The sequence below is a fragment of the Daucus carota genome, chromosome 4 (genome assembly GCF_001625215.2).
Source record: "Daucus carota subsp. sativus chromosome 4, DH1 v3.0, whole genome shotgun sequence".
Lineage (NCBI taxonomy): Eukaryota > Viridiplantae > Streptophyta > Magnoliopsida > Apiales > Apiaceae > Daucus > Daucus carota.
Genome location: NC_030384.2, coordinates 38094018 through 38118383, shown reverse-complemented (window position 1 = coordinate 38118383; position 24366 = coordinate 38094018). Strand labels below are relative to the sequence as shown.

The 24366-nt window shown below is 35.4% G+C and overlaps 5 protein-coding genes across 5 annotated transcripts; 4 read left to right on the top strand and 1 right to left on the bottom strand.

Moving 5' to 3' along the window:
* The first annotated feature begins 3 nt into the window (after positions 1-3).
* Positions 4-1244, top strand: LOC135152081 (short-chain dehydrogenase virD-like). The gene has a single exon (XM_064091741.1). The coding sequence runs from the start codon at positions 212-214 to the stop codon at positions 1070-1072; it is 861 nt and encodes a 286-aa protein (XP_063947811.1). The 5' UTR covers positions 4-211; the 3' UTR covers positions 1073-1244.
* Positions 1245-3080: 1836 nt separating this feature from the next.
* Positions 3081-4576, top strand: LOC108217349 (citrate-binding protein). The gene is made up of 2 exons (XM_064092452.1): positions 3081-3537; positions 3980-4576. Exons 1-2 carry the CDS (start codon positions 3274-3276, stop codon positions 4361-4363), a joined length of 648 nt encoding a protein of 215 aa, XP_063948522.1. The 5' UTR covers positions 3081-3273; the 3' UTR covers positions 4364-4576.
* Positions 4577-7086: 2510 nt separating this feature from the next.
* LOC108218184 (citrate-binding protein) lies at positions 7087-8461 on the top strand. The gene is made up of 2 exons (XM_017391100.2): positions 7087-7401; positions 7927-8461. Exons 1-2 carry the CDS (start codon positions 7138-7140, stop codon positions 8308-8310), a joined length of 648 nt encoding a protein of 215 aa, XP_017246589.1. The 5' UTR covers positions 7087-7137; the 3' UTR covers positions 8311-8461.
* Positions 8462-10016: 1555 nt separating this feature from the next.
* LOC108217991 (citrate-binding protein) lies at positions 10017-11005 on the top strand. The gene is made up of 2 exons (XM_017390910.2): positions 10017-10336; positions 10443-11005. The coding sequence occupies exons 1-2, from the start codon at positions 10073-10075 to the stop codon at positions 10824-10826; spliced, it is 648 nt and encodes a 215-aa protein (XP_017246399.1). The 5' UTR covers positions 10017-10072; the 3' UTR covers positions 10827-11005.
* A 1809-nt stretch (positions 11006-12814) lies between these two features.
* LOC108218695 (uncharacterized) lies at positions 12815-23410 on the bottom strand. The gene is made up of 14 exons (XM_017391764.2): positions 23283-23410; positions 21788-22483; positions 20257-20335; positions 20113-20169; positions 19578-19633; positions 18396-18627; positions 17704-17790; positions 17522-17596; positions 17341-17424; positions 14740-14804; positions 14477-14660; positions 14251-14339; positions 13518-13632; positions 12815-13108 (listed from the first exon to the last, which is right to left on the bottom strand). The coding sequence occupies exons 2-14, from the start codon at positions 22450-22452 to the stop codon at positions 13067-13069; spliced, it is 1830 nt and encodes a 609-aa protein (XP_017247253.1). The 5' UTR covers positions 22453-22483; positions 23283-23410; the 3' UTR covers positions 12815-13066.
* Positions 23411-24366: the final 956 nt, after the last annotated feature.

Below are 24366 nucleotides of genomic sequence, written 5' to 3'. Positions count from 1 at the left end.
TGCTGACAAGACGGCTTTCTTGATGTCTTCACCCTTGATGAAAGAAAATTAAAATGAAAAAAAATAATATTCTTGAGCATATTCTTCACTCCTTTTAGACTCACCGATATTACCAAGCAGAAAACCAAAGGATGTAAGTTATTTATATACATATATATAAGTGTATTGTGTTCTTGTATTGTTCTTCGTTCAGCAACCTGGGAACGTAAACATGAGCGCGAGCAATAAGGTCGTGTTGGTCACTGGCTGTGCCAAAGGTGGCATTGGTTATGAATACTGCAAAGCATTTGCCGCTCAAAAATGTACTGTTTTTGCTTCTGATATCGCCACAAGGTTTTCCGACATGTCTGAGCTAGAACAAGATCAAATCGAGACCCTTGTGCTCGACGTATCATCTGATGAAAGCGTTGCATCAGCTATCAAAACTGTCATGTCAAAATGCGGCAGAATTGATATCTTGATCAACAATGCTGGTGTAGGAAGCACTGGTCCTCTGGCAGAGCTCTCTATCGACGCCATTCGGAGGGCTTATGAAATCAACACGCTCGGGCAGCTTCGAATGGTTCAACACGTAGTGCCTTACATGGCAAAGCAACAAAGTGGTAGGATTGTTAACATAGGAAGTGTTGTGGGGAGAGTTCCAACTCCTTGGGCGGGTTCTTATTGTTCTAGCAAGGCCGCGATTCATGCTATGTCAAGCAGCTTGAGAGTTGAGTTGAAGCCATTTAGTATTGATGTGATTTTGGTTCTCCCTGGGTCTATTAGGTCCAATCTTGGGAATAACAACACGGCTAAACTGGCCGAGTATGAGTGGAAACTCTACTCGGATTTCAAGGAGGATATCGCTGAGAGAGCCAGGGCTTCGCAAGGTGCTAAGGCCACGGATGCTGCAGTGTTTGCGAGGCATGTAGTGAAGAAAGTTCTGAGTTCTAAACCGCCGAAGGAGATTGTTTTCGGGCACATGACTGGTCTGTTTGCGGTGCTTTCATGGTCTCCTCTTTGGGTCCGAGATCTTTTCTTCGCCACTAGGTTCAATCTCAAAAAGAAGGTAACTCTGAAAAGCAACTTATAAGTGTTTAATATGACGGGTATCATCCATTTCCGTTTGTCTGCGAAACAGACATGCTTGATAGCTACAAATTATGAGATATGATCTGCAAATTTACATTTCAAGTCCTATCCTTGTTTAGAAGAGAACTTAACGTTTTGCAACTTGATCATTAATATATTCAAATTTGGTTGTATATGTTAGAATATTGCATGATCTGGGAAATCTTTCTCCTGATATCTCGTGTTTTAGGAGAACGGGTCACTGTATCAAAACACTCCTCCTAACAGCTTGAGTCAGACAATATCAGAAGAAAAAGTATGTATTAGATCATTCGAATTTCTTTTCAGAACAAAAACATACGATCGATTCGTTTACAAGCGTAAATCATAGAAATATCAATACACGGAAATTGGAAATTTATTGTTGTGTAGACGAGGTCCGAACACCGCTAGTTATACACCCACTCGCTCTGGTATCCGCCACTCGAATTCTGGTGCACATCATACCCCGAATCGCCATACTTGGACGCCTGGTTGCCATAGTACTGCCGCGAGTTGGTGCTGCTACCCCAGCCCCACCCCGACGGACGTTGAGCGTACACCGCAGCAGGCTTCACAACCCGGCGATTATTCATCTGGTACTGCTGCTGATAATTGTACCTGCTAGGCATGGCCTGATTGAGTCCTACTTGGCTAACGTAGCGACGATCGTTACTAGCATAATAACCCGTGTCATCGTTACTAGCATAGTAACTATTGTCACCGTAGCCACTTTGTTGCGCCACATTGTAGCTCTGTTGAGCCATGGTGTAGCTAGGTTGATGCGTGGTGTAATTTTGTTGCGCTATTGAGGAGTTATGCTGCTCGTATCCGTATCCGTATCCGCCTGACTGATCCTCGTCGTCTTCGATGCCCATCTTATGATCTTGATTATTGTTTGTGCAGATGTAATGTATGTTTAGTTTGCATTTCTTTGATGATTCTGAATGGCATTTTATAGTAGTTGATGAGATGAGTGTGCAAGTGCAACTGCATCTCATACCTTATCAGTTTGGAATTGTTGGTAGAGCACTTTCGGTGTTAAATTTTCCACTAGGCTTTATTCGGTGGGACGAAACGCATTATTCATCGAGAACCAATTGGAAATTATTAAAACATGGGTAAATATTGGCATATTTCTTCTTTTGACCTGATTCTCTTCTGATCTTAATGAAAAATAGAATATCGAATAAAGGATTCAATGGCCATCGATCAAAAAAAAGGGGGATTCAATGGCCATAAGCAGAGTTATAATCCCTCTGTCCCATCTATTTATGTACAGTATTTTATATTAATTAGCAGATACTTTAAAGATATTATAAAGCAATTTTCCAAAAAATTTTCGAATGAAAAATTTAAATTTTATATTTTTATTTAAAAATAAATAAATTTAAAATAAATTAACTATATTTATTTATAAGAATCTTATAATATGATTACACAAATCAAATCAAACTAAATACAAGATGTCTATTGATTCAAAAAATATGACTAATAAAATATGATTATTAATATTTTTTATTAAGTAAATGGATGATTGAAGTGCTAGTTGTTTTTACATAATACATAGACGTCATATTAATAAAGTTAAGTATTTGTTTGCCAATTATCAAATATCAACATTATATTCAAATTTAATAAATGAAATGGAGGAATTTAAATCCGAGTATGTTATTAAACCAAGATCTGATATACGTTACAGAAAAAAAAAAGTTTTTTACAAAAATTAAAGGTGTTCACATCTTATACTACTACAAACATTATTCGGACGAATAATAATAGTATAATACCACTTCCATAATTTAACAAAAGATTTTGAAAATGTACTTATATGCGCATCTCATATAATTTAAACATATCTTTATAAAAAAAAAATGTCCGGTATATAAAAAAACCAACTAAACGTGTCTTTACGATAATATTCATGCATCAGTCTTGTTTTACAACTCCTTCCGCTTTACTTCTGCTTTAATTTCCGGAAAACTAATTACTAAACGTGGAGAGAAATCATTCTTATGGTAACCCCGAAACTGCTCTGCTGATTTTGTCTTACACAGACTTATAAACAAACCTGCAGGACCAAATTTATGTCCTTTTCTCATACTTATGTAGTATTTATATATTTTTATCTCAAGTAATTTCAGTATCATCTGCTTAGCTTTAACTACAAACTACATAGTAGAGATGAAATTTGCCTCACTACTTGTTCCCATTTGCTTGTGCCTCGCTTGGCTCTCCTTCCAGCTGACAGTGGCTGTTGATCCGACTGTCGGCTTCACCTCTCTGCCTCTTGATCAATCCAACTTCGATATTCAGAGGCCTTACAATGTACCTGTCAATAAACGATACAGCTTCATTAACGGAGTTCACAGAATGTGGGTGTACAAATCCGATAAACCTCATTCACCTGATAGCCATACTCATCCACGTACTGAAATCCGCATCAAGGTCATACTCTTATCTTATAGCACTATAAAAAGTTTTGATCAGAGCCGCGGCTCTAAGGCCAAACCGCTTATGCTAAGGAATGAGGGCACATATTTTTGATTTATAAATACTTTGAGGGTCATGTTCCAGGGAGTTCTTAACCGATATATCATTTCGAGCCCGTTGGATGAATATATTCATCCAGCGGCCAGGATTATAACAAAAATACATTTCAAGCGCTAGACGTAGATTATAATCCTGACCGCTGCATATTCATACAACGACCAAAAATTAATATGCTGGTTAAGGGCTCCTAGCATATGTATGTCAGGGATCAGGACTCATACTTTGATAGAATACTTATACGATATTGTCATTTCTTACCTTTTCCCCTGGTTTTTTGATGATCAGTTGCAGAAGAAGCTGGTCCTAGAGTAATAAAACTTCCCATTCATTTTTTCAGGGTTATGATTTCTCTTCTGGTGTTTGGCAATTCGAAGCATACGGATACGTCCCGAAAGTAACATCAGGCGCAAGCATTATGCAGATCTTTGGCGGGAGCCCTAGCGCAACTACTCTGATGCTTAGAATATACAAAGGCGCACTTGCATATTACCGCAACCCTGTCCTTGTCCGCAACATTTACAGCAGATGGTTCCGACTAAACGTGATCTACGACGTCGATGCTAACAAAGTGCAGGTTTACATTGACGGGCACCTCAAATTTGAAACAACTGGCAGAGGAGGAACATCTCATTTCTTCAAATGTGGAGTGTATGCTCAGGACCGCGATTCTCATTATATGGAGTCCCGTTGGAAGAACATTAAAGTTCTCAGGAAAGACTAAACTGTAAAAGGGTCAATCAAATGTAATGGTAGAATCACAGTGTGTGTTAAATGAAATGATAGCGAGGTAGAGTTTATATTTAATCAATTTGGAGCAGAATTAGCATCATTGTAATGGTTATGAACACGTGTATCTTAATATTTCCTCCAGGTATCCTTAAGATGCCTTTTTGATTTGTTATGCTAAAATGTAGTATTTTGTTTCGTTTGTTTAGTTTTTCTACTCCACAGCTCTATTTAAGGTGTGAGGTATCTTCTTGAACACTGTGGTATTCTGAATTTTAAGACCTCAACACTCAACTATGTCTAAAATCACGACCGTCGACATATCACGGCCAACTGTGATATTTCATAATTAGATTATGATTTAGCAAAATTTGAAATGATTATATATACATAGTCATATTGCTTGTTGTTATGCATGTTCAAGATATAGATTTAGATATCGCTGATAGCGAATGCTTGAGTAAATTGAATGTATTGTTCTCACTCTTTTTGTTGGTCACTCTGGAATGGAATGGCGAAAGACGAAATTGTCACTTTTTATCATGAAGAAAAATATTTTGCATGCGGATGGTCAAAAATTCTAGGTTGATATGTATCTTTAAAATGTGATTAAGAAAAAGACTACTACACATTCTCAAATTAATGATCTCGTGATACTCATTTGATGGTATCTTTCTTAGAATTTACATTTTTTTCCTTACGTTACCATGAAATTTGTATTAAGTATAAGTTATAACATATCTTCTCAAAAAAAAAAAAAAAAGAGTACAACACTATAACTTCATCTCTACTTTGCTGATCATCATCACATCAGCAGGCAGCAGCTCATCGTCAATCAACTCCACCATCTCATAAGCATCCATTACCTCCTCCACCACCAACATCAGCCACGAATACCCATCCCCCCATCACCACCATAAACCCATCCCCAAAATCCTCCCCACCACCACCCCAAACACTTAACATCAACAAAACATACATCTAAAGAATTTGTAAAACATCAAGAAATCTGTATTTTTTTAGTAGCAGAGCAACATTTTTTTTTTGGTCACAAGATACTTTCTCGTATAACGAATTGTATCAGAATACAAGAACTGCTGCCAGGAGTTTTTTCGTTCAAAAAAGTTTACCATTTAACCCTTAGACATGCAAAGATGACCGGAGACACTTTTTTTTTTCCCAGAAGACCGGAGACACTTTAAATATGAATAAGTTTGGTTATATATGAATAAATATCTGAGTGATATTCTTTATCTTCAATCTGAAAGTGGTGTTTCCGTACAGATGTGTAAAAGTTATGAAGATATATAAGATCAGTTTTCCATTAAGAAATGATAAAAAAAGGAAAATTTAAATCACAATTATTTTATATATAACATACATGTCTCCTTAAAATTTGGATTGTCCTTGTGACACAAGTATATATAGTGGGTGTTTGACTTCTGGGCTTAAAAAGCCTGAGAAGCCCACTTCAGCTTTTTTGTTGGTGCGTTTGGCAAGAATAAAGAAGCACTTAATTAAGAGGAAATAAGCCCAGCAAAAGAAGCACCAAAACCTAGCTTATTTACCTAGCTTATTTTTCAAGGCTCGACTTCCGCTTCTTTAGTTAATAATCCCTAAATAGCAGGAGAACTCATAATTTTGGGATTATCCAGTTTTTTCAAAGGGGCAGGTGGTTCTGCTATACACTCTTTGTCCTGGTCCTTGCATTTCCTGTCCACTTAACCAAATAAATTAAAAAGTTTATCATTTATCCTGGTCCTGATCTAACACATGATGAACTTTTTGCCGTTATTAATTTTTTTTTTAATGCCCCCTTTAAATTTTTGTACTTGTAAAATATTTCATGTATTAACAATAAAAGATATTTTATAATTACAATTAATTTTTTAAAAGAAACAAATTTATTAATATTACAAAACCAAACTAATACCAACTTATAAGTTAAGTTATCCAAACACTTAAAAAACTTCTTGTAGCTTATAAGTCATGTTATCCAAACACTTCTGGTAGCTTATAAGTCCAAACCAACTTATTACTTTTAATCCACTTCTTTATTTTAAGTAATAAGTCACTTTTTTAAGTCCAGTCAAACGGCTCCATAGTCTTAGAGCAATTCCAATAGCTAATTATTTGAAATCTTAAACTAAACTATAAGGATGGAAAAAAATAACTCCAATAATATCATAATGAATGCTTAAACCACTAAAATATTCTTGTTGTTTCTTATCTTTAACTAACCTCTCTCCTCTCCTAACTCTTATTTTATAATATATATTAAAAATAAACATTTTCTGTCTCTTATTTTTTGTAATAATGATAACTTTTAGTGATAGAATATTATATAAGGAATGTTGATGAAGACGAGAGTAGCTATTGATGTCTTTAATTACTAGAATCCTATATTTTATGTTAAATTTGAGGAATAATCTAAGATGCTTTTGAAGTTGCTCTTGTATACAATTTGATAAGTCAAGGTATGTCTTGACGAAAACATCCAAGAACCAGTCCTGTTTTGCAACTCCTTCCGGTTTACTCCAGGTTTTCGGTAAAGGTAATACTAATGTCGAGCACTAAACGTGGAAAGAAATCATTCTTGGTGTAACCCCGAAATTGGGGTGATGAGTTTGTCCTAAACGGACTAGTAAACAAACCAGGAGGACCAAATTTATGTCATTTTCTCATACCTGTGGAGTATATATATGCTTTCATCCCGGGTAGTTTCAGCATCATATCTAAGGATCTCCAACTACAAACTACATAGTAGAGATGAAATCTGCTTCACTACTTGTTCCGATTTGCTTGTGCCTCGCTTGGCTCTCCTTCCAGCAGACAATGGCTGTTGATCCGACTGTCGGCTTCACCTCTCTGCCTCTCGATCAATCCAACTTTGATATTCAAAGGCCTTACGATGTCCCTGTGAATAAACGATACAGCTTCATCAACGGAGTTCACAGGATGTGGGTGTACAAATCTGATAAACCTCATTCACCTGATAGCCATACTAATCCACGTACTGAAATCCGCATTAAGGTCATACACTTATCTTATAGCACTGTAAAAGTTCTGAACAGAGCCGCGGCTCTGAGGCCAAACAGCTTATGCTAAGGAATGAGGGGACATATTTTTTATTTATAATTCTTGAGAGCTCCAGACCAGCTTATAAATACTTGGAGAGTCATGGTCCCTAGCATACATATGTATGAGAGGACTTAACCAACATATCTTTTCCAGGCCGTTGGATGAATATCCAGCGGTCAGGATTATAACCAAAGTTTAATACGTCCAATGCTTTTTACGTAGGTTAAAATAGTCGTCGCTGGATATTCATCCAACAGTCAGAAACTAATATGCTGGTTAAGGTTAAGGCTGCTTGACATATGTATGTTAGGGACGAGGACGCATACTTTGATAGAATACTTATACGTTAGTTACTTGGTTCGTCAAATTAAAACATTATCCATATTGTCATTTCTTACCCTTTTCCCTGGTTTGTTGATGATCAGTTGCAGAAGAAGCTGGTCCTAGACTAATAAAACTTTCCATTCATTTTTTCAGGGTTATGATTTCTCATCTGGTGTTTGGCAATTCGAAGCTTACGGATACGTTCCAAAAGTAACATCAGGGGCAAGCATTATGCAAATCTTTGGTGGGAGCCCTCACGCAACTACTCTAATGCTTTGGACATACAAAGGCACACTTGCATATTACAGCAACCCTGTCCTTGTCCGCCACATTTACAGCAGATGGTTCCGACTAAACGTGATCTACGACGTCGATGCAAACAAAGTGCAGGTTTACATCGACGGGGACCTGAAACTTGAAACAACTGGCAGAGGAGGAAACTCTCATTTCTTCAAATGTGGAGTGTATGCTCAAGACCACGATTCTCATTATATGGAGTCCCGTTGGAAGAACATTAAAGTTCTCAGGAAAAACTAAACTGTAAAAGGGTCGTAATGGGAGGATCAGAGTGTCTGTTGAGTGAAATGATAGCGAGGTAGAGATTATTTTTAATCAATTTGGAGCTGAATTAACATAATTGTAATGGTTATGAACACATGTATCCTTAAGATGCCTTTTTGATTTGTTATGCAAAGACAAGAGTTCAAAATTCAAATCTGAGCCTCATGTACATAATAAGACCGGCAATGCTAGAGACCCCAAAAAAAATTCCCAAAAATCTTTACCAAATGATGTGGCAAACAAGTGGCTAATTATGATTGGGTGATTGATGAATCTGCAGGGGGTCTCATTATTATGGGAGTGAATTCAGCCAATCAGATTTGGACACATCATTTGGGAAAATTATTTGGGACAATTTTTTGGGGTCTCTAGCATTTTCCTAAAAAGACACACTCGGACAAGATTAGGAAAAAATATCAAATTAGTGATTCATTCCATTCAAATATATCAAGTCATCACTTTTCAGTTTGGCTGAAATTGGTCATCGAGATATTTTTTTTGTTCTGTCATGTTAGACTCAAACAAACCAAACAGTCGTTTTTAACGGGAAAGCTACCAGCTATGGCTATCCACACACTATAAACATGCAATTAGTTAAGAAGAAAAAAAAAAAAATCTGGCCAAGAACCCTGGATATAGTTACAAATACACTGCTTATATCTTGCCAATATCGTGTACTTCTACTGATGCTTTTGTAAAATTAATGCCCATGATATAGTACAAGATTATGCATAATAGTAACCACAATGGTGATTGATAGACATATTCCTAAGAAAAACACAACTCATAAAAATGGATCTTGACATTGACCCAAGCGATAACAGTTCATGCCAAAAAAAAACCAAATAAAAACAAAACAAAAACTAATTGATACTTTGAAGTAAATGCTCTTTTAAATAAGTAATAATACCAAATTAATAAGATATAATATCCAGAACATACAAATTCTTTAACTTACCAGCACTAATGACATGCAAATTGCAATACACAAGTGCATGTCATTAACCAAAAGTTAATACTAATTATTGAGATAATTACCAGTTAAATGTATTGCACAAGTGCGCCGCATTTAAAAATATTAAGTTATTACTGGTACAATATATTATCTGGCATATATTATCATTGTTGGTCATATACTTGGACCTTCCCTTGCATCATCTCTAACTACACTAATTGCTCATTATATCAAGACTTAGTTTTCATCATGTTGAAATTCAAGTCGGGTTATCTCTTCTCAGAAATCCAAAAGGATATTAGGATCATATATTTTTATCTTCAAATGTGAAAAGAGGTATTTCAGTATTATGATGTGATCATTAATTCTTTACAAAAAATTAACATTCACAAGCACAATTATTTATATAACATACATCTCTCCCTATAATTCCGATTATCCATACAACACGCAACACAAGTACATCATGTAGTCTTATATACAATAATATGTCTTTACGAAAACATCCAAGTATGAGTCTTGTTTTGCAACTCCTTCTGGTTTACTGCAGATTTTCTGCAAAAGTAATAATAATATCGAGCACTAAACGTGGAGAGAAATCATTCTTGGTGTAACCCCGAAATTGGGGTAATGACTTTGTCCTAAACGGACTAATAAACAAACCAGCAGGACCAAATTCATGTCATTTTCTCATACTTGTAGACTATAAATATGCATTCATCCCAGCTAGTTTCAGTATCATATCTCACCATCTCCAACTGCAAACTACATACTCTAGTAGAGATGGAATCTGCCTCACTACTTGTTCCCATTTGCTTGTGCCTCGCTTGGCTCTCCTTCCAGCTTACAGCGGCTGTTGATCCGACTGTCGGCTTCACCTCTCTACCTCTAGATCAATCCAACTTTGATATTCAAAAGCCTTACAATGTCCCTGTCAATAAACGATACAGCTTCATTAACGGAGTTCACAAGATGTGGGTGTACAAATCCGATAAACCTCACTCACCTGATAGCCATACCAATCCACGTACTGAAATCCGTATCCAGGTCATAAACTTATATGTCTTTCAAATGAGTATATGTTCTAATACCTCTCGGGGTTCAGTTACAGAGCTAGTACTAGACTAACAAAACTTTCCGTTTATTTTTTCAGGGTTATGACTTCTCCTCTGGTGTCTGGCAATTCGAAGGATACGGATACGTCCCAAGAGTAACATCAGGAGCATGCATTATGCAAATTTTTGGCGGGAGCCCTCATGCAACTACTCTGATGCTTAGAACATACAAAGGCACACTTGCATATTACCGCAACCCTGTTCTTGTCCAGAACATTTACAATAGATGGTTCCGACTAAACGTGATCTACGACGTCGATGCAAACAAGGTGCAGGTTTACATCGACGGGGACTTGAAATTCGAAACAACGGGCCGAGGAGGAAACTCTCATTTCTTCAAATGCGGGGTGTATGCTCAAGACGATGATTCTAATTATATGGAGTCCCGCTGGAAGAATATCAAAGTTCTCAAGAAAAACTAAATGGTAAAACAGAGATCAGATGTATGGTGGAAACACGGTGGGTTTATGTAATTGAAATGATAGTGAAGTTGAGTTTATTTTCAATCACTTTGTAGCTGAAATCACGTTATTGTCACGATTATGAACAGATATATCTAAATATTTCCTCGAGGTCTCCTTATAAAGATGACTTTTCTGAATTTTTTTATGGCTATCAAAGTTCGATATTTACCACCTTTGCAGAAATAGGAATTGAAATCATATCGGAGAGTAACAAGTCATGAATCTACCTTTTAAAATTTTCATCAACTTCTCAACTCAACGGTGAATTTTCCCCCGGTTTACCATAGGACCCGGCATATCTAAAATTCTACACTACCACCGCCAAATCAATAGTCATGCTTTACTCGCCAAGACATGTTTTCGAAAAACATGCGTTGCGTTAAAAATTTTTTGACAAAATTTGATTATATTATATAAAATTTGTTCAATTTCTAAAATATTTTATTATAATATAATAATTATATGGATTGGTCATATTTTAAAAAAGATATTTTATTATTATTTCAAATTATTATGAACAATTTATATTATTTTAATATGATACCAAGATTCCTGCATATATGGAGATTCGACATAGACAAACTTTTAAGGTTGCCTAAATTATAGCCAAACAATTTTGTCCTATTAGAGTTCAATTTCTTTAGACAATGTCTATGATTTGTATTTATAATATTTTTTAATCTGTTTTTAACTAAGGAATTTATGTTATTGAAGATGTTCACAACATCACTAAACAAAACTCTTATTCAAATTAGTCAATATGACCTAATGGGTCACTGAAAGAATATGCAAAACACGTAGCATGATTGTCATTATTGAAAGAATATGCAAAATACATAAGTTGATTATGCCAATATTTTATTAAGAGAATATTTATAAGCTCTAATGGAATTATCTATAATTGTGCCTATTTAAAATTATATCTAAAGGCACACTTAATTCGAAAAATATTATCAACGTCATTGGAGGGTTGAAGTAGTATAATTTTTAGCTAACCAGCCAGATATTAATAACTATATCACATACAAGATTTTAACCAAGGGCTTTTGAGATTGGAGATTCTCTTAGCAATATTAATAACTATATAGCTATAGACAGTCATGTTTAATTTATCGAGCCAACAAAGCCATAAGGATATAATTTAATCTTATACGTAACAGTGCCAATGACACACCATTCATCTCAACCACAATTTACATTTTAACTCTGAGCATTTTACCTGTCACCATTTGGAGATGCTCTAAGGCTCTAAGCGGGTTAATTTGACATCCTTGGAGCTATTTTCTAATGGTATATTTAACATATGCATAATTGATAAGATAGAGGAATTTTGACGATTAATCAAGCTCAAAGAACAAATTATATAAGACATAAGCAGCCGCAGAATAATTTTCATTAGAAGCCTCAACAGATTCCAGACAAAATTAACAATGCAAATGGATGTGCCATTTTCTATTTAATATTGAAAGCAACAAGGGCAGTCAAAATAAAATTCTTATATAATTTAAACACTGGGCTAAATCAAGTCATACTCCAAGAATTGTAATTAACACAGAAGGTTGAAAAAGAAGGATCAGATCAAAAAAAAACATTTCTGCCCCAGCCCCCAAAGAGAAAACAGAAGGGATTCCTTTTCTCCGTATGGACTAAAACAAAAGTATCTAAAGGTTTGACAAATAATTTTGCCGCGCTTCTATCTCATGGTTTCTAGTTTCTAAGGGTCAGAACTATCATAACAGAGACAATATAAATATTCAATATTACTCCTATTAATAGCCATCACAGATTTCTATGTTCCCTATATTCCTTATATACCAACATTGCAAATTTCGAAGTCTGGCAAATGCATTTCGTCCATTTTATTTTACATTTGCAGCATTGCCTGGTCAAAGATATAGAAAACAAACATATATCAGTTACCGAAAAATGGTACGGAACTAAAGAAATATACTGAAAAAATTCCTTAAATCTAATCCAGTGCAACACACTTGCACAAATGAAACAATCTGAGGAAAAGATTAACGCACCTTCAGTACTTCAACAATACAGTTTATCATTCAAGCAGCTAGTGCTGAAAAACCTTTACCTATTACTTGTGTACATGTGAAACAATAATAAAAATTGATACAGTATATAAAGCGACACTTGACACAGCATAGTTGTAGCAATGACCATATGCGTGTCCAGGCCGGAACTGTTCAAGCTGCACCTTTGAATTTAGCATCATATTCGTACGATTGCTGCATGATAGATTAATAAAAGCTTTCATGTCAAACATTAAACAACTAACTTCTCATAGAGGAAATTCAAGACAAAAAAAAAATCTATATTTGGCAGGCTACAATAGTTTGGGTGTGTGGACCTAGAACTTGAAAACAACAACGAAATACCAACTTCTAGTGTGTAACAGGGGTAAGTCTGATTCCGGCTGACTATCTAGAAAGTGTTGGCAGAATAAGGTACAGCACGAAAGATCAAATGTCTGGTGTCAGAAGACTTGTAATCATTATATACTGAATCAAACAAAACGAGTCTCGTTCAAACTAATAACAAAGCTATGTACAAAAAATCATACCAACTTCGAGAACAGGAAACTTTAATAATCGGAAATCAGGGGAGTATTTGCATTCATTTATTAACAGTACTTACCAAGAAGATGGCTGAAATCATTTTACGAGCAAACCATCTCCTATGCATTGCTTGCTGAGCACGTGACGCTCCTTCAACATTTTCAAACCGCATATAGACATAACCAGAACTGTTCCTGTTACCAGAAAACTAGTAGTAAGCAAGGCTTCAAAGTAATATCATTGGCTTAGTAATTTACTAATTTACAAGCCAAATCTTGATGGTACTTTTTAATTTTCCAATACATCCTAGAGATCTACAATCAATTAACGGGCGACTAATGAACAATATACAGATCTGCAAGATTGCAAAACATCCACTTCAACAAGCAGATAACAGACAATTTATATGTACCTAGTCTCTGATATAATATAGTATACAGTATTAGTGATTGCTAAACAGGTGAATATAACAATTAGTCATAGCCATTATAATCCAAATACACCTTGCTACTCTATTCTGTTGGTTGGAATATATATATAACACATAAGATTCTGTGTATCGGGCCATTCCAGAACTAGAGATGTTTTCTGTTCCATCATAATTAATATTTGGTATACCAGTTGCAGGCTATAAATTAACATGGAATGACTGGTGTGTTTGGAAATAGCCCATCATACTTTTGGAAATAGCCCAGGTCTATGTTGGGACTTGTGACTGATGCAAAGCCTGAATTTCTTGAAAAATGTTAAAATACAATTTGAATCGACAAAAAACAGGATTTCAGAACTATATGCTTCCACTAGAAACTTACTTGTCCACATAAATGTGCTTCACTTGACCATATTTAGAACACTCTTCCTCCACATCCTCCTTTATGTCCTGATCAAATTCTGGATCATCCTGTACCAGTAATGCAAAATGAAGATCTTGCACAACAAAAGATGCGTAATCTTAAACACGTTTGCGGTGGTTGTGCCAGTCTCTAAATAATTAAGTTGTAGATGTAGCAAAAAACAATACTATAGTTAATCAAAAACCTCAGTAGTTGGATCAAACATATTCTTTAAGAGCAAGCACTCGCTTGGTTTTCCAATTGGCTCTAAAGCTGCAGGAGTCATTTGTGCTGGAAAAGCTGGATTTGCTCCATTCATAGGCATGCCAATAGACGGCTGAACTGGAGCTGAGCCAAAAAGCATGGGAGCTCCAAGAGACCCTGCAAAACTACAAGGAGGATTGCATTTACACTCTGCCATATGATCATCGGCACACTTACAAAACAACAGATGATATTATAGCCAACCTTGTGGCAGTACCACTGCGGTCCAGTTTCTGCATTAGCGACGCTCTCGATTGAGCATTTAAAGCCTGTGTAAACATTTTAAACATTAGCAGTAATATATCACAAGAAAATTCATTTATCTTTAAAAAAAATCATAATCCCGTAAAATAATCATCATTTCCAAAAGGATGAAAGCTGAATAGATATTATAAATACTGTACAGTTTATAAATTATAAATTCTGCACTTATCTGTTAATGTTAATAGCTTATATTAGCTCAATGGTTAACCATGACATAACGTACAGTTTTGTGAGTGTTACAATTTATTTATGAACAAAACAATGGCTACAAAAGATCAAATATCCTTCATAAAACCTTCAGAACATTGACAATCACCAAAAATCTAACTACATGTACACAACTATCTCATATTGTGAAGAGCCGTTGCCTCTTTATTTTTCTTTTTTCAGCCATTGGGGTGCCAACTTTCATTGAAAATGTGCAGTCTGCAGAATTTTGGAAAAAGGTGTCCCCAGGATTGAAGGATAATGATCCAACTAAGCTCTTAGAGTGAAAACTTCACAAAACTAAATCCTTGTTGCGAATGTTAAAAGAGGGGTCCCAGGGAAAAATAAGTTTATGTAGTATCTGTCCCTACTCCCTAGGTATCGATGTTCGGTCTAATTACTGACTGGGAAGTTAGTAACTACTAGTATGACAGTCTCTATAGCTGATATAAACTTTACCAAAATATACCATATCATTAGGGATGCAACTTATACATCATTACTAATCAAGAAACATAAAATGTCATATATTCCAAATCAGTGTTGTTAAAGGCGTGACTAATGGCGCTTCGCGATTAGGCTCAAGATCTGCGAATAAAATGTGCGCTTTAGCGTGGTTAGTAAAATCGTCCAAAGGCGCTAAGAACTGCAAAGAGGCGCTCATGAAATAAAAAGACATTAATACCCCTTCAAAAGGTTAAAAGGAAAAACCCCACTTTAGGGTTTCATCTCTAAATCTCAGCCACTCAACTCTGATTTTCTCAACATCTCAGCAGCTGCACAATTATCTACAAGTAAGCCTTCTACTTACTTCTTAGTATATACATATTCTCGTTTCAATCTTCATCATTATCACTTGTTTCATCTTTCCTCTTCATCTCCTCTTTGTTATTCTTGTATTTAATTCTGATTCTTATCTTTTGTAATTCTGATTCCTCTTCAAGATTCAAAGAAGGTAATGGAACACTTTCGAAGTCAAGCTTGCAAGATGTTCGCGAGGTGGATGTACGATGCAGAAATTTGAAGGAGATTTACAGAGATTTGCAATCAAAGTCTTGAGTTTGACATGTAGTGCTTCTGTTTGTGAGCGCAATTGGAGTGGATGAGGAACAGATTGACTCAAAAAGCGACTCAATGACTTGGTATATGTCAAATATAATATAGATTCGATGCATGTGTTGTTCAAGACCCTGTTGCTCTAGATGTAATTGATGATTGTAATGAATGGTTGCTTGGAAAGAGTTTTGACGATGATGAGGTCCATATAGGTGAAGACATTAGTTGGGATCATGTGCTTACTGCCTCTGCAGCTAAGGAACCACTTTATTGTACAAGACACTTGACAAGAGGCACAACCACCTCAAATGCAACTCATAGAGCATTTTCTTCAAGTCTAATATATGAAGAGGAAGAAGAGGAATAACAAGAATTTGAGGGCCTGACATTGAGGTAGATGACACCGCAGCTTTCGAATTAGAGAACCTTATTGATTAAGGCTTCATTATTGGCAATATTTCATGTTATTTATGCTCTCTGTTATGTTTGAATGGTAAGACTATGTTTAGTATTACTATTATACTCCCTCCGTTCTTAAATATCTGCCTTTTGACTTTTTGGCACGCATCTTAAAGTGTTTTGACTATATAGTTAAAAATATTATTTTTAAAAATTTCTTTTTCTGAATAAAAATACAATATCAATACTTTTATTCACAAAAAGAAATACTTGAAAATGACATTTCTAGCTATGTGGTCAAAGCACCTTTAAATGTGTGCTGAAAAGTCAAAAGGCAGATATTCAAGAACGGAGGGAGTACTTGTTTGTCAAATCTGTGAGTAAATGTTTTTTTTAGCCAAAAGGTGCGCGATTACTAGCGCTTTGCCAGACGTGCCTCAAATCCGGGTCCTCCACTTTTTTATAATATGCGCCTTAAACAACACTGATTCCAATAGAAGGATCTAACTAGTTACACATCTAAAAGCAATACAGTAAGGTAACTATAACTCACGAAGCATATAACAATTAGTACTACAGTATAGTAAAACCTTACTTAAATTTAACCGCAGGAGGCAGGACCATAGAATTCAATTATTTAATTAATAAATATATAATCTATATTATAATTGGATCGACGAAATCTATTATTTTATCATAGTTATCAATGAAACGAATTTTTATCATATTAGTTGTCTACCAAGAAAACACGACTTATACTAGCATACATGTAATGAGCATATACGAAAATAACAGGTATACTATCAAGGAGGAACAGAGATGACCAATTCCTTGACATACTACAATATTATCACAAATGAACACAGAGACCATACTTACCAAACCAGCCCCGTCATCATCATCGAAGTCTGCGGCTTTCGCTCCTGAATCTTGTGCACCAACATGATCTGCAACAGATGAAACCTAAAGAAAAGGCAATAGTACATATTGTTTAATAATTATTGGAGGCAAATGTAAAACATATGTATGAGGCTCTACGTTCTGAAATCCCTATTCTTACCTTGATAGTACGACCAGCAATCTCCAATTTCCCATTCAAACTCTCAGCTGCTTTTGCATGTTCACGTTGCAGAAACTATATGCAATGATAACTAAATGCCATCAGTAGACACACTAGATTACACATGCACACCTTACTCTTCAAAAAATACTTTATACAGCTAGATGTGTGTCAATACCGACTTGAACAAAGCCGAAACCTTTGCAGTGTCCTGTCTCTTGGTCAGCAGGTAGTTGCACAAGCTCCACTGGGCCAAAAGCTTCAAAAATCTAGGGAAATCAACAGCCTAGCATTACAAACACAAACACACACACAAAAACAAACACCAAGCTAACTATAATCCAAACTCATGTTTTCTACATATAATCTATTATTTCACATCATAATAAAGCCGACAACAGAATAAGAAGACACCGTCAGAAAGAGAATGTTGCAATGAGATGATTATAGACAAGTGTCAGTAATACAGCCATTATGTGAATACTATTAAGTAGCAACAAAATATTAGTGGTGTGAGCAAGGGTATAGATAGTAGCACCCTTACAGTATGTACCTGTAAAGTGGATCCGTCCTTTTTTCCTGTTCATTAACTATAATCTTTTATTTTGGACCTCTGCTGTCATTACATTTAACATCTTAGTTTGACCCCCAAATATTTCGAGGCAAATTACATCTTGTACAATTCTTTACAAATGGAATGATTATTCATTAGTCATTACTTATTTTCTCTTGATAAAGATTCAAAGAGGCAGTGAATGTCGGTTTTACATTACTTCTGATACAGCGACAAAGAGTAAGAGGAAGTCAATAAAGTTAAAAAAGAGCCAGAAATCTTTCATAATTTAAGGAAGACAACAGAAATCAATCATTTCACCTGTTTAAGCTGAAATTCTGTCATGTTAAAGTGTAAATTGCCAACATATAATTTTCTCTCAACAGCACCATAAGGCCCTGCAAGACCACCAGACCCAACAGCTGAAGCATTAGACTGAACAAGATTCTTCTCTGCCTCTGAAGGTTTAACCATTACAGGCTGCCCAAGAAGTAGGTGGCCAGATAATGCTATAGCCATTGGCACTGACATAGCATCATAAAACTCGATATACCTAGAGTCATCGAGCAAAATGTAAGCTTGCAATTATACCAGGATAACATGAAAGCAAGCAACATATGCAGGAGAGCAAAATTTTGAAAAAATAAGTGAACTTGAAGCATATTCACTATTAAGTGATTCTATACTCCTCACAGAACAACATTATTAACCCGCCAAAGATCCATATGATAATTGCAAATTACCCAAAGGTCATAGTGAATTGAAGCACAAAATCAATAAACTCAGAGAATGTCAATAATTCTTGTGAAAGAGAAGGAACACTATACTTGAGCAACCTGTAGGCAGAAACTTACAAGCTTTGAGCCTGAACTTATTTTATCCCCACATAAAGCCAAACCACGGAGTCAGCTTAATCCCCACATTACACTATGCAAACTTTGTGCAGTGTTGTAGGCTGTTAGACAATGCCAGAGTACTTGCTTCATTTTTATATTCACTTTTTCTAGTTTTTTTGTATTATAAGATATCTACAATGTTGGAAATGCTCAAAACAGGCCCGTCTATAGTTATAACCAAATTCAAGGGAAAATATAAATCATTTACATATTAACTTACTGATCTTATGTACACAGGGTCAATCATTATATCAGAACAATGCAGTTCTAGGTGCGGCATGTACTAAAGACCCCGGTAATAAGATTTTCAATCTACAGAACCTCTTATCATCACAAACAGACACAATAAAAGCAGACTAGTCTATAATTCAATATTTTGTACCCAAAAACTTGTTTTTTCATTAAATGTTAAAAGTATGACATAATACTGAAAGGTTACTTGAACCAATTAATCCACCTTGACAATGCACAGTGTCACAAGGTTTTCCTAGCCCAGTCACTAATTAACATTTCTGATGCTTTTAGAGCAAGTAGAACTTTATTCAAAGAATATGGAGTTTACACCAGAAGACAAAATCATCTGACGGTCCAGGAACAAGGATCATACCCAACTCCTTTTGACCTTCTTGAATTGCGATCCATGATTAGTCGAACATCTCTCACCTGAAGTTGTAACATGCATTAGTAAATAGGAAAATGGCTTACTATAGAATATAGAAAATATTACATGAAACACATCCATTGCTTTCCACAAACCACCTGCGGTACTATGACAAGATCATTGGGGTTTGCTCATTTAAACATTCTCACTCACCCCACAGATATAGAATGTTGAGACACAAAAGTCACTATACTACTTGAAATGGAAGGCAGGGGAGCATTTACTGCAACAGGAAGCAGATGTATCTCAATAAAACATAATTATAAGGTTAAGAAGCATGACAAATGAGGAGTACAAACTAATCCTAAAGCCTTAGGCATGCAAGTGGTATATTGATCTAAAAGACATAACACATGGAGTGCAGCAAGCAAGTGATAGAATACCACACCTGCAATTATTTATAATGTTAAAAATGTAAAAAAAAAATGTCAATAATTACAACAAAGAATTCAGGGGTAAACAAAAAAGGAAACCACTTAACCTTTCCAGCCTTGGAGAAGAACTCATAAATATCCCTCTCAGTTGCCTTAAGAGACATCTGCCAATACAGACCACAACAGTTTCAAAAAACAATAACCTGCATCATGCAAAGAAGGTAAGAATCTAAGACTAATAAGCTGCAAACCTGGTATGCAAAAACAGTTCTCTGGTCTCTTTCTGGGTCAGCTTCAGCCTCTAGTGCTTCTTTCTTATTTTTAAATCTCCTGATGCAAGCATAACGACAAAACATCCAAAGATTAAAAAAGAAAATAAGATTATAACTCTCATGCATAAAACAAAAAAGAGATCGATGAATCTGACAAGGAGCCCATTTGATAAAGTTTATAGAAAGTACTTAAAAGGGCAAGTCAAAATTAAAACTTTTAAGTTCTTAACTGTTTGGATAATTTAATATATTAGTGCAAATAATTATTTACTGCATATTAGAAAAATAATATAAAACCTATAAGTTGCACAACTGGATGATGAAATTAATTTTAATCACATAAGACCATAAAAGTAAAAAAAGTTATTCAGAAAATACCTCACACTAACTTCTAACCTTTAAGCTGTTTTTTTAAGTTTGAGCATCTTTTTCACTTATTACACGAACTTAAACCACCCCAAACACCTTGAAGGTAATACCATTCAGTCTGCATTCAGATTGATTAGTGAGCCAAAATTAGGAACACGTTCAGAATAGTACGTCGTCCTAACTTCTAGTTTTTAAGTTTTATGCTGTTTTTTTAATTAATACACATATTTAAGCAACCCCAAACACCTTCAAGGTAAAACCAAATAGTCTGCATTCAGATTGATTAGTGACCCAAAGTTGGGAACTCAACCAAACAGCTCTCTTATTTTATGCCACCTAAACTGCCCAGCTACTAGCAGATTGAGTACTTCTATTCTATACCTGTCCTCTCTAATGATTTCTACTTAAATATAGACTGCCAGTATATTTGGCAGTATCTAGTATTTAATTGAAGCAATCAAACACTTGCAGGCAAGATACATACGCCTGAGCTAATAAGGATAGAAGTAGAGTTATGCTAGGATTTGTTAAAACTATTAATCCAAAAGAGTGCCAGCTTGTGCACAACAAAAACTAAAACTTACGTTAAGCACATCTTATCCCCTTAAAAGTAAACATAACTTAAAGGGCACACCTACACATGTGAATGGCAACATTGCCCTTGTATCATCTGCCTTTGCATTCAAAACTTTTGATTCCTTAGAAGGTTTTTCCTTAAGATGAAATTAGATGTACATCAAACAAATGGACGATTCAAATGTGAAATTCAAATATTGCTTATTGTATGACACCTATGTCAACAACGGCCGGTCAGGATAGCATCAGCAAATTTTTACTTTTTACCAATTAACAGACTGTTTTACCTATAGTGGACCTTTCAACTAAACAATTGGAATTTTTGCAAGAGAGCGCATGCAATTCTACACAGCAAAGACCCGCGTTATGTCCTATTGTTTGGACTTTTAGAAAATCATCCACTCACTGCTAATTTAAGACACCTTTAATCCTGGTAAATACTATATATATAACTCGTACTCTATACGCAAAAACAATTAAAAAAAATATCTTTTTATCTACCGCTGTTGAAAGACTAAATTATACCAAGTCAAATACAGCATGCATTTATAAACTGAATTGTTACCTGGTTTCCATTTCCGGCTCTCCATCTTTCAGAAATTCCTCGCGCTCAATTCTCGACCGGCTACTGCTTCTTCTAGACCTATCTTTTTCCTTTGACCTTTCTCTTTCTTTCCTTCTTTCTCTTTCTCTCTTCTCAGAATCTCTATCCTTCTCTCTCTTCTCTGAATCCCGATCCTTTTCTCTTTTCTCTGAATCCCGATCCTTCTCTCTCTTCTCTGAATCCCGATCCTTGTCCCTCTTCTCTGAAACCCGATCCTTATCCCTCTTATCTGAATCACGATCCTTATCTCCTCTATCACTCTCCTTCTCTCTCCTCTCCCTATGCCGATCCCCATCCTTCTCACCCCTATCACTCTCCTCTCTCCTCTCTCTATGCCGATCTCCATCTCTCCCACTTCTATGCCCTGACGATGACTTAATTCTCCTACTATCCCTATCTTCATCCCTCTCTCTTTTTCTCTCCCCTCCACCATTTTCGTCTCCATCCCTCAGTCTCCTACTACTCTTCCGCTCACCTCCATCTTCTTCACGTTCATCATCTTTGTCTCTTGACTCTCTTCTACTTCTCCTGTGACCTTTCTCGGTCATAATGTCATCGTCTTTGGACTTTCCGTCTTTGGGCTCATACACTGACTTCTCCAAATAATCATACTCGTCAAACTCCATGCTACAGATTCAGATAGGCAGAACCCAAAACCTGATTTCAAAATGCCCATTTTTGTTAGAGGATAATATATAAATAGAAAAGGCAAGACAAGTAGAAATATATGTAAGACTATGCTAGAGGGTAAAGTCAAATAGACAGTCTTAAAGCGTGCTTACACCAGCTTCCTAATTAATTCAGAAGATGTTTAACCAGCCTTATGATTAAAATAATTTAATTGGTGTGGTTGTCCGTTATTAAACAACTTATGAGTTAAAACAGACACGCAATTTGAAATTTAATGAACTAAATAAACTTTTTGCTTGCTTATACTCACTTCAAGGTTGTAATATGACTTCATCAAAAATCAATATTACTCTGCAAATGCGTCATTCCGAATAATTTCTTGTCATTACTACACTATCATAATCGAAACAGATACAAAATCACCAGCCTAACCGCAAATTTACTCGAAAATTTATAGAAACGAAACTCTAAAAACAAGCCCTCAACAAAATTCAATACTTATCCTGTAAAACTCCATTCACACAAACAGGATATTGTTATATTCATACTTTAAGCATGCTTCCGAGTTTCGAGGAAGCTGTGAATTTTAGGCATTCAAATCCGAGACACATTCAATATCCACATAACCAATGCTCTACCGAATCATACTTATATGCAAAACGGCCAACTATTATAAGACCAAAACATATGCATATTCACAAGTATTACAATTCACAAGCATTAGTTAACGAAATGCGTGATAAAACTGCATACAGACATATATAAATAGACATAAAACGAATAGCGAGCAAGCTATAGATTAACAAGTTAACATAAGTAAGTAAACCTTTGTTTGTGTAAGAATTAGATTGGGAAGCTCCGCCTTTTTTGCTCTTCTGCAATACCGCTAATAACAAAACCCTAGAAACAAACCCAGAAAAAGACTTCAATTTTTCCCAATATGCATCTATTTATAGCAATTTGGGCCTTCTTCTATTTTAGTGGGCCTTCTTCTGATACGGGCTTATATATCGGCGTTATTCACTTATTGGGCCGACTACACCGGAATTTTTCCCTGAAATAACGTGGGGACATTAAAATTAGAAATTAGTAAATTACTGGTTATTGTTAAAATATTAATAATAATATATTTAAATTATAAATGTGGAAAGAGAGCGAAAAATATTATTTTGTTACTAAAACTAGAACAAAGCTTGAATAGGACAGTCTTAAAAATAAAAAGATGTTTTAATAATCTATGAAACACTCGTAGAATTTTTATTTTTTTTATCAGTTGTCCTAATTTTTTATTTAGGACACCAAATAACACTGAATGATGTCCTAAGTTTAAAATAAATGCAATAGTAATAATAAGGAATAAAGTACAAGCAGTTCTCTGAGCTTCTGTATATATTACTCCGACAAAAACTTCAACTACTCCAGTGAAAAACTGAAAAAAACACTTGCGCACTATCATGTTTGATAGATGGCAATAAAATTCTGTTGTAAACTCTTTTGAAGAATATTGTCAAGGAACCAGTTACTCTAAAACATAAAGATGTTAGAGAATGACCTTTTCCAGAATCTTATATTCTAACAAATATATCGATATCTGACACATACAAGTTACAAGGAGCTACAAGGATATTGCTACTCTATCATGCCAAGAAGTGAGGCCCAACTGCAGCACCATCCATAAAAGAACTTAGTTTCCCCTTGAAGATGCTTCTAAAACACTGAACTGTAAGGGTCAAGCATATCACTGAGAAACATTTTCTGATTTTCAGAAACAGTCTTACAAAATGCTTTTCTGGAATCCGAATGAGAACGTAGAAAACAGACGTTAAAGACATGTTTTCATTGCCCTGTCATTTAAATCCTTTTCTGGAATCCTTTTAGAACACTTTTGCCGAAATTACTGTGACAAAACT

Bases quoted from the DNA above. Each gene is read 5' to 3' on its own strand.
- LOC108217991 (XM_017390910.2), top strand. From the start codon at position 10,073: ATGGAATCTGCCTCACTACTTGTTCCCATTTGCTTGTGCCTCGCTTGG. The intron at 10,337-10,442 runs GTCATAAACTTA...TTATTTTTTCAG, and splicing joins GTACTGAAATCCGTATCCAG to GGTTATGACTTCTCCTCTGG.
- LOC135152081 (XM_064091741.1), top strand. From the start codon at position 212: ATGAGCGCGAGCAATAAGGTCGTGTTGGTCACTGGCTGTGCCAAAGGT.
- LOC108217349 (XM_064092452.1), top strand. From the start codon at position 3,274: ATGAAATTTGCCTCACTACTTGTTCCCATTTGCTTGTGCCTCGCTTGG. The intron at 3,538-3,979 runs GTCATACTCTTA...TCATTTTTTCAG, and splicing joins GTACTGAAATCCGCATCAAG to GGTTATGATTTCTCTTCTGG.
- LOC108218184 (XM_017391100.2), top strand. From the start codon at position 7,138: ATGAAATCTGCTTCACTACTTGTTCCGATTTGCTTGTGCCTCGCTTGG. The intron at 7,402-7,926 runs GTCATACACTTA...TCATTTTTTCAG, and splicing joins GTACTGAAATCCGCATTAAG to GGTTATGATTTCTCATCTGG.
- LOC108218695 (XM_017391764.2), bottom strand. From the start codon at position 22,452: ATGGAGTTTGACGAGTATGATTATTTGGAGAAGTCAGTGTATGAGCCC. The intron at 14,661-14,739 runs GTTGGCTATAAT...TCCTCCTTGTAG, and splicing joins CGCAGTGGTACTGCCACAAG to TTTTGCAGGGTCTCTTGGAG. The intron at 13,633-14,250 runs GTAAGTTTCTAG...TTCTGGTAACAG, and splicing joins AAGCACATTTATGTGGACAA to GAACAGTTCTGGTTATGTCT.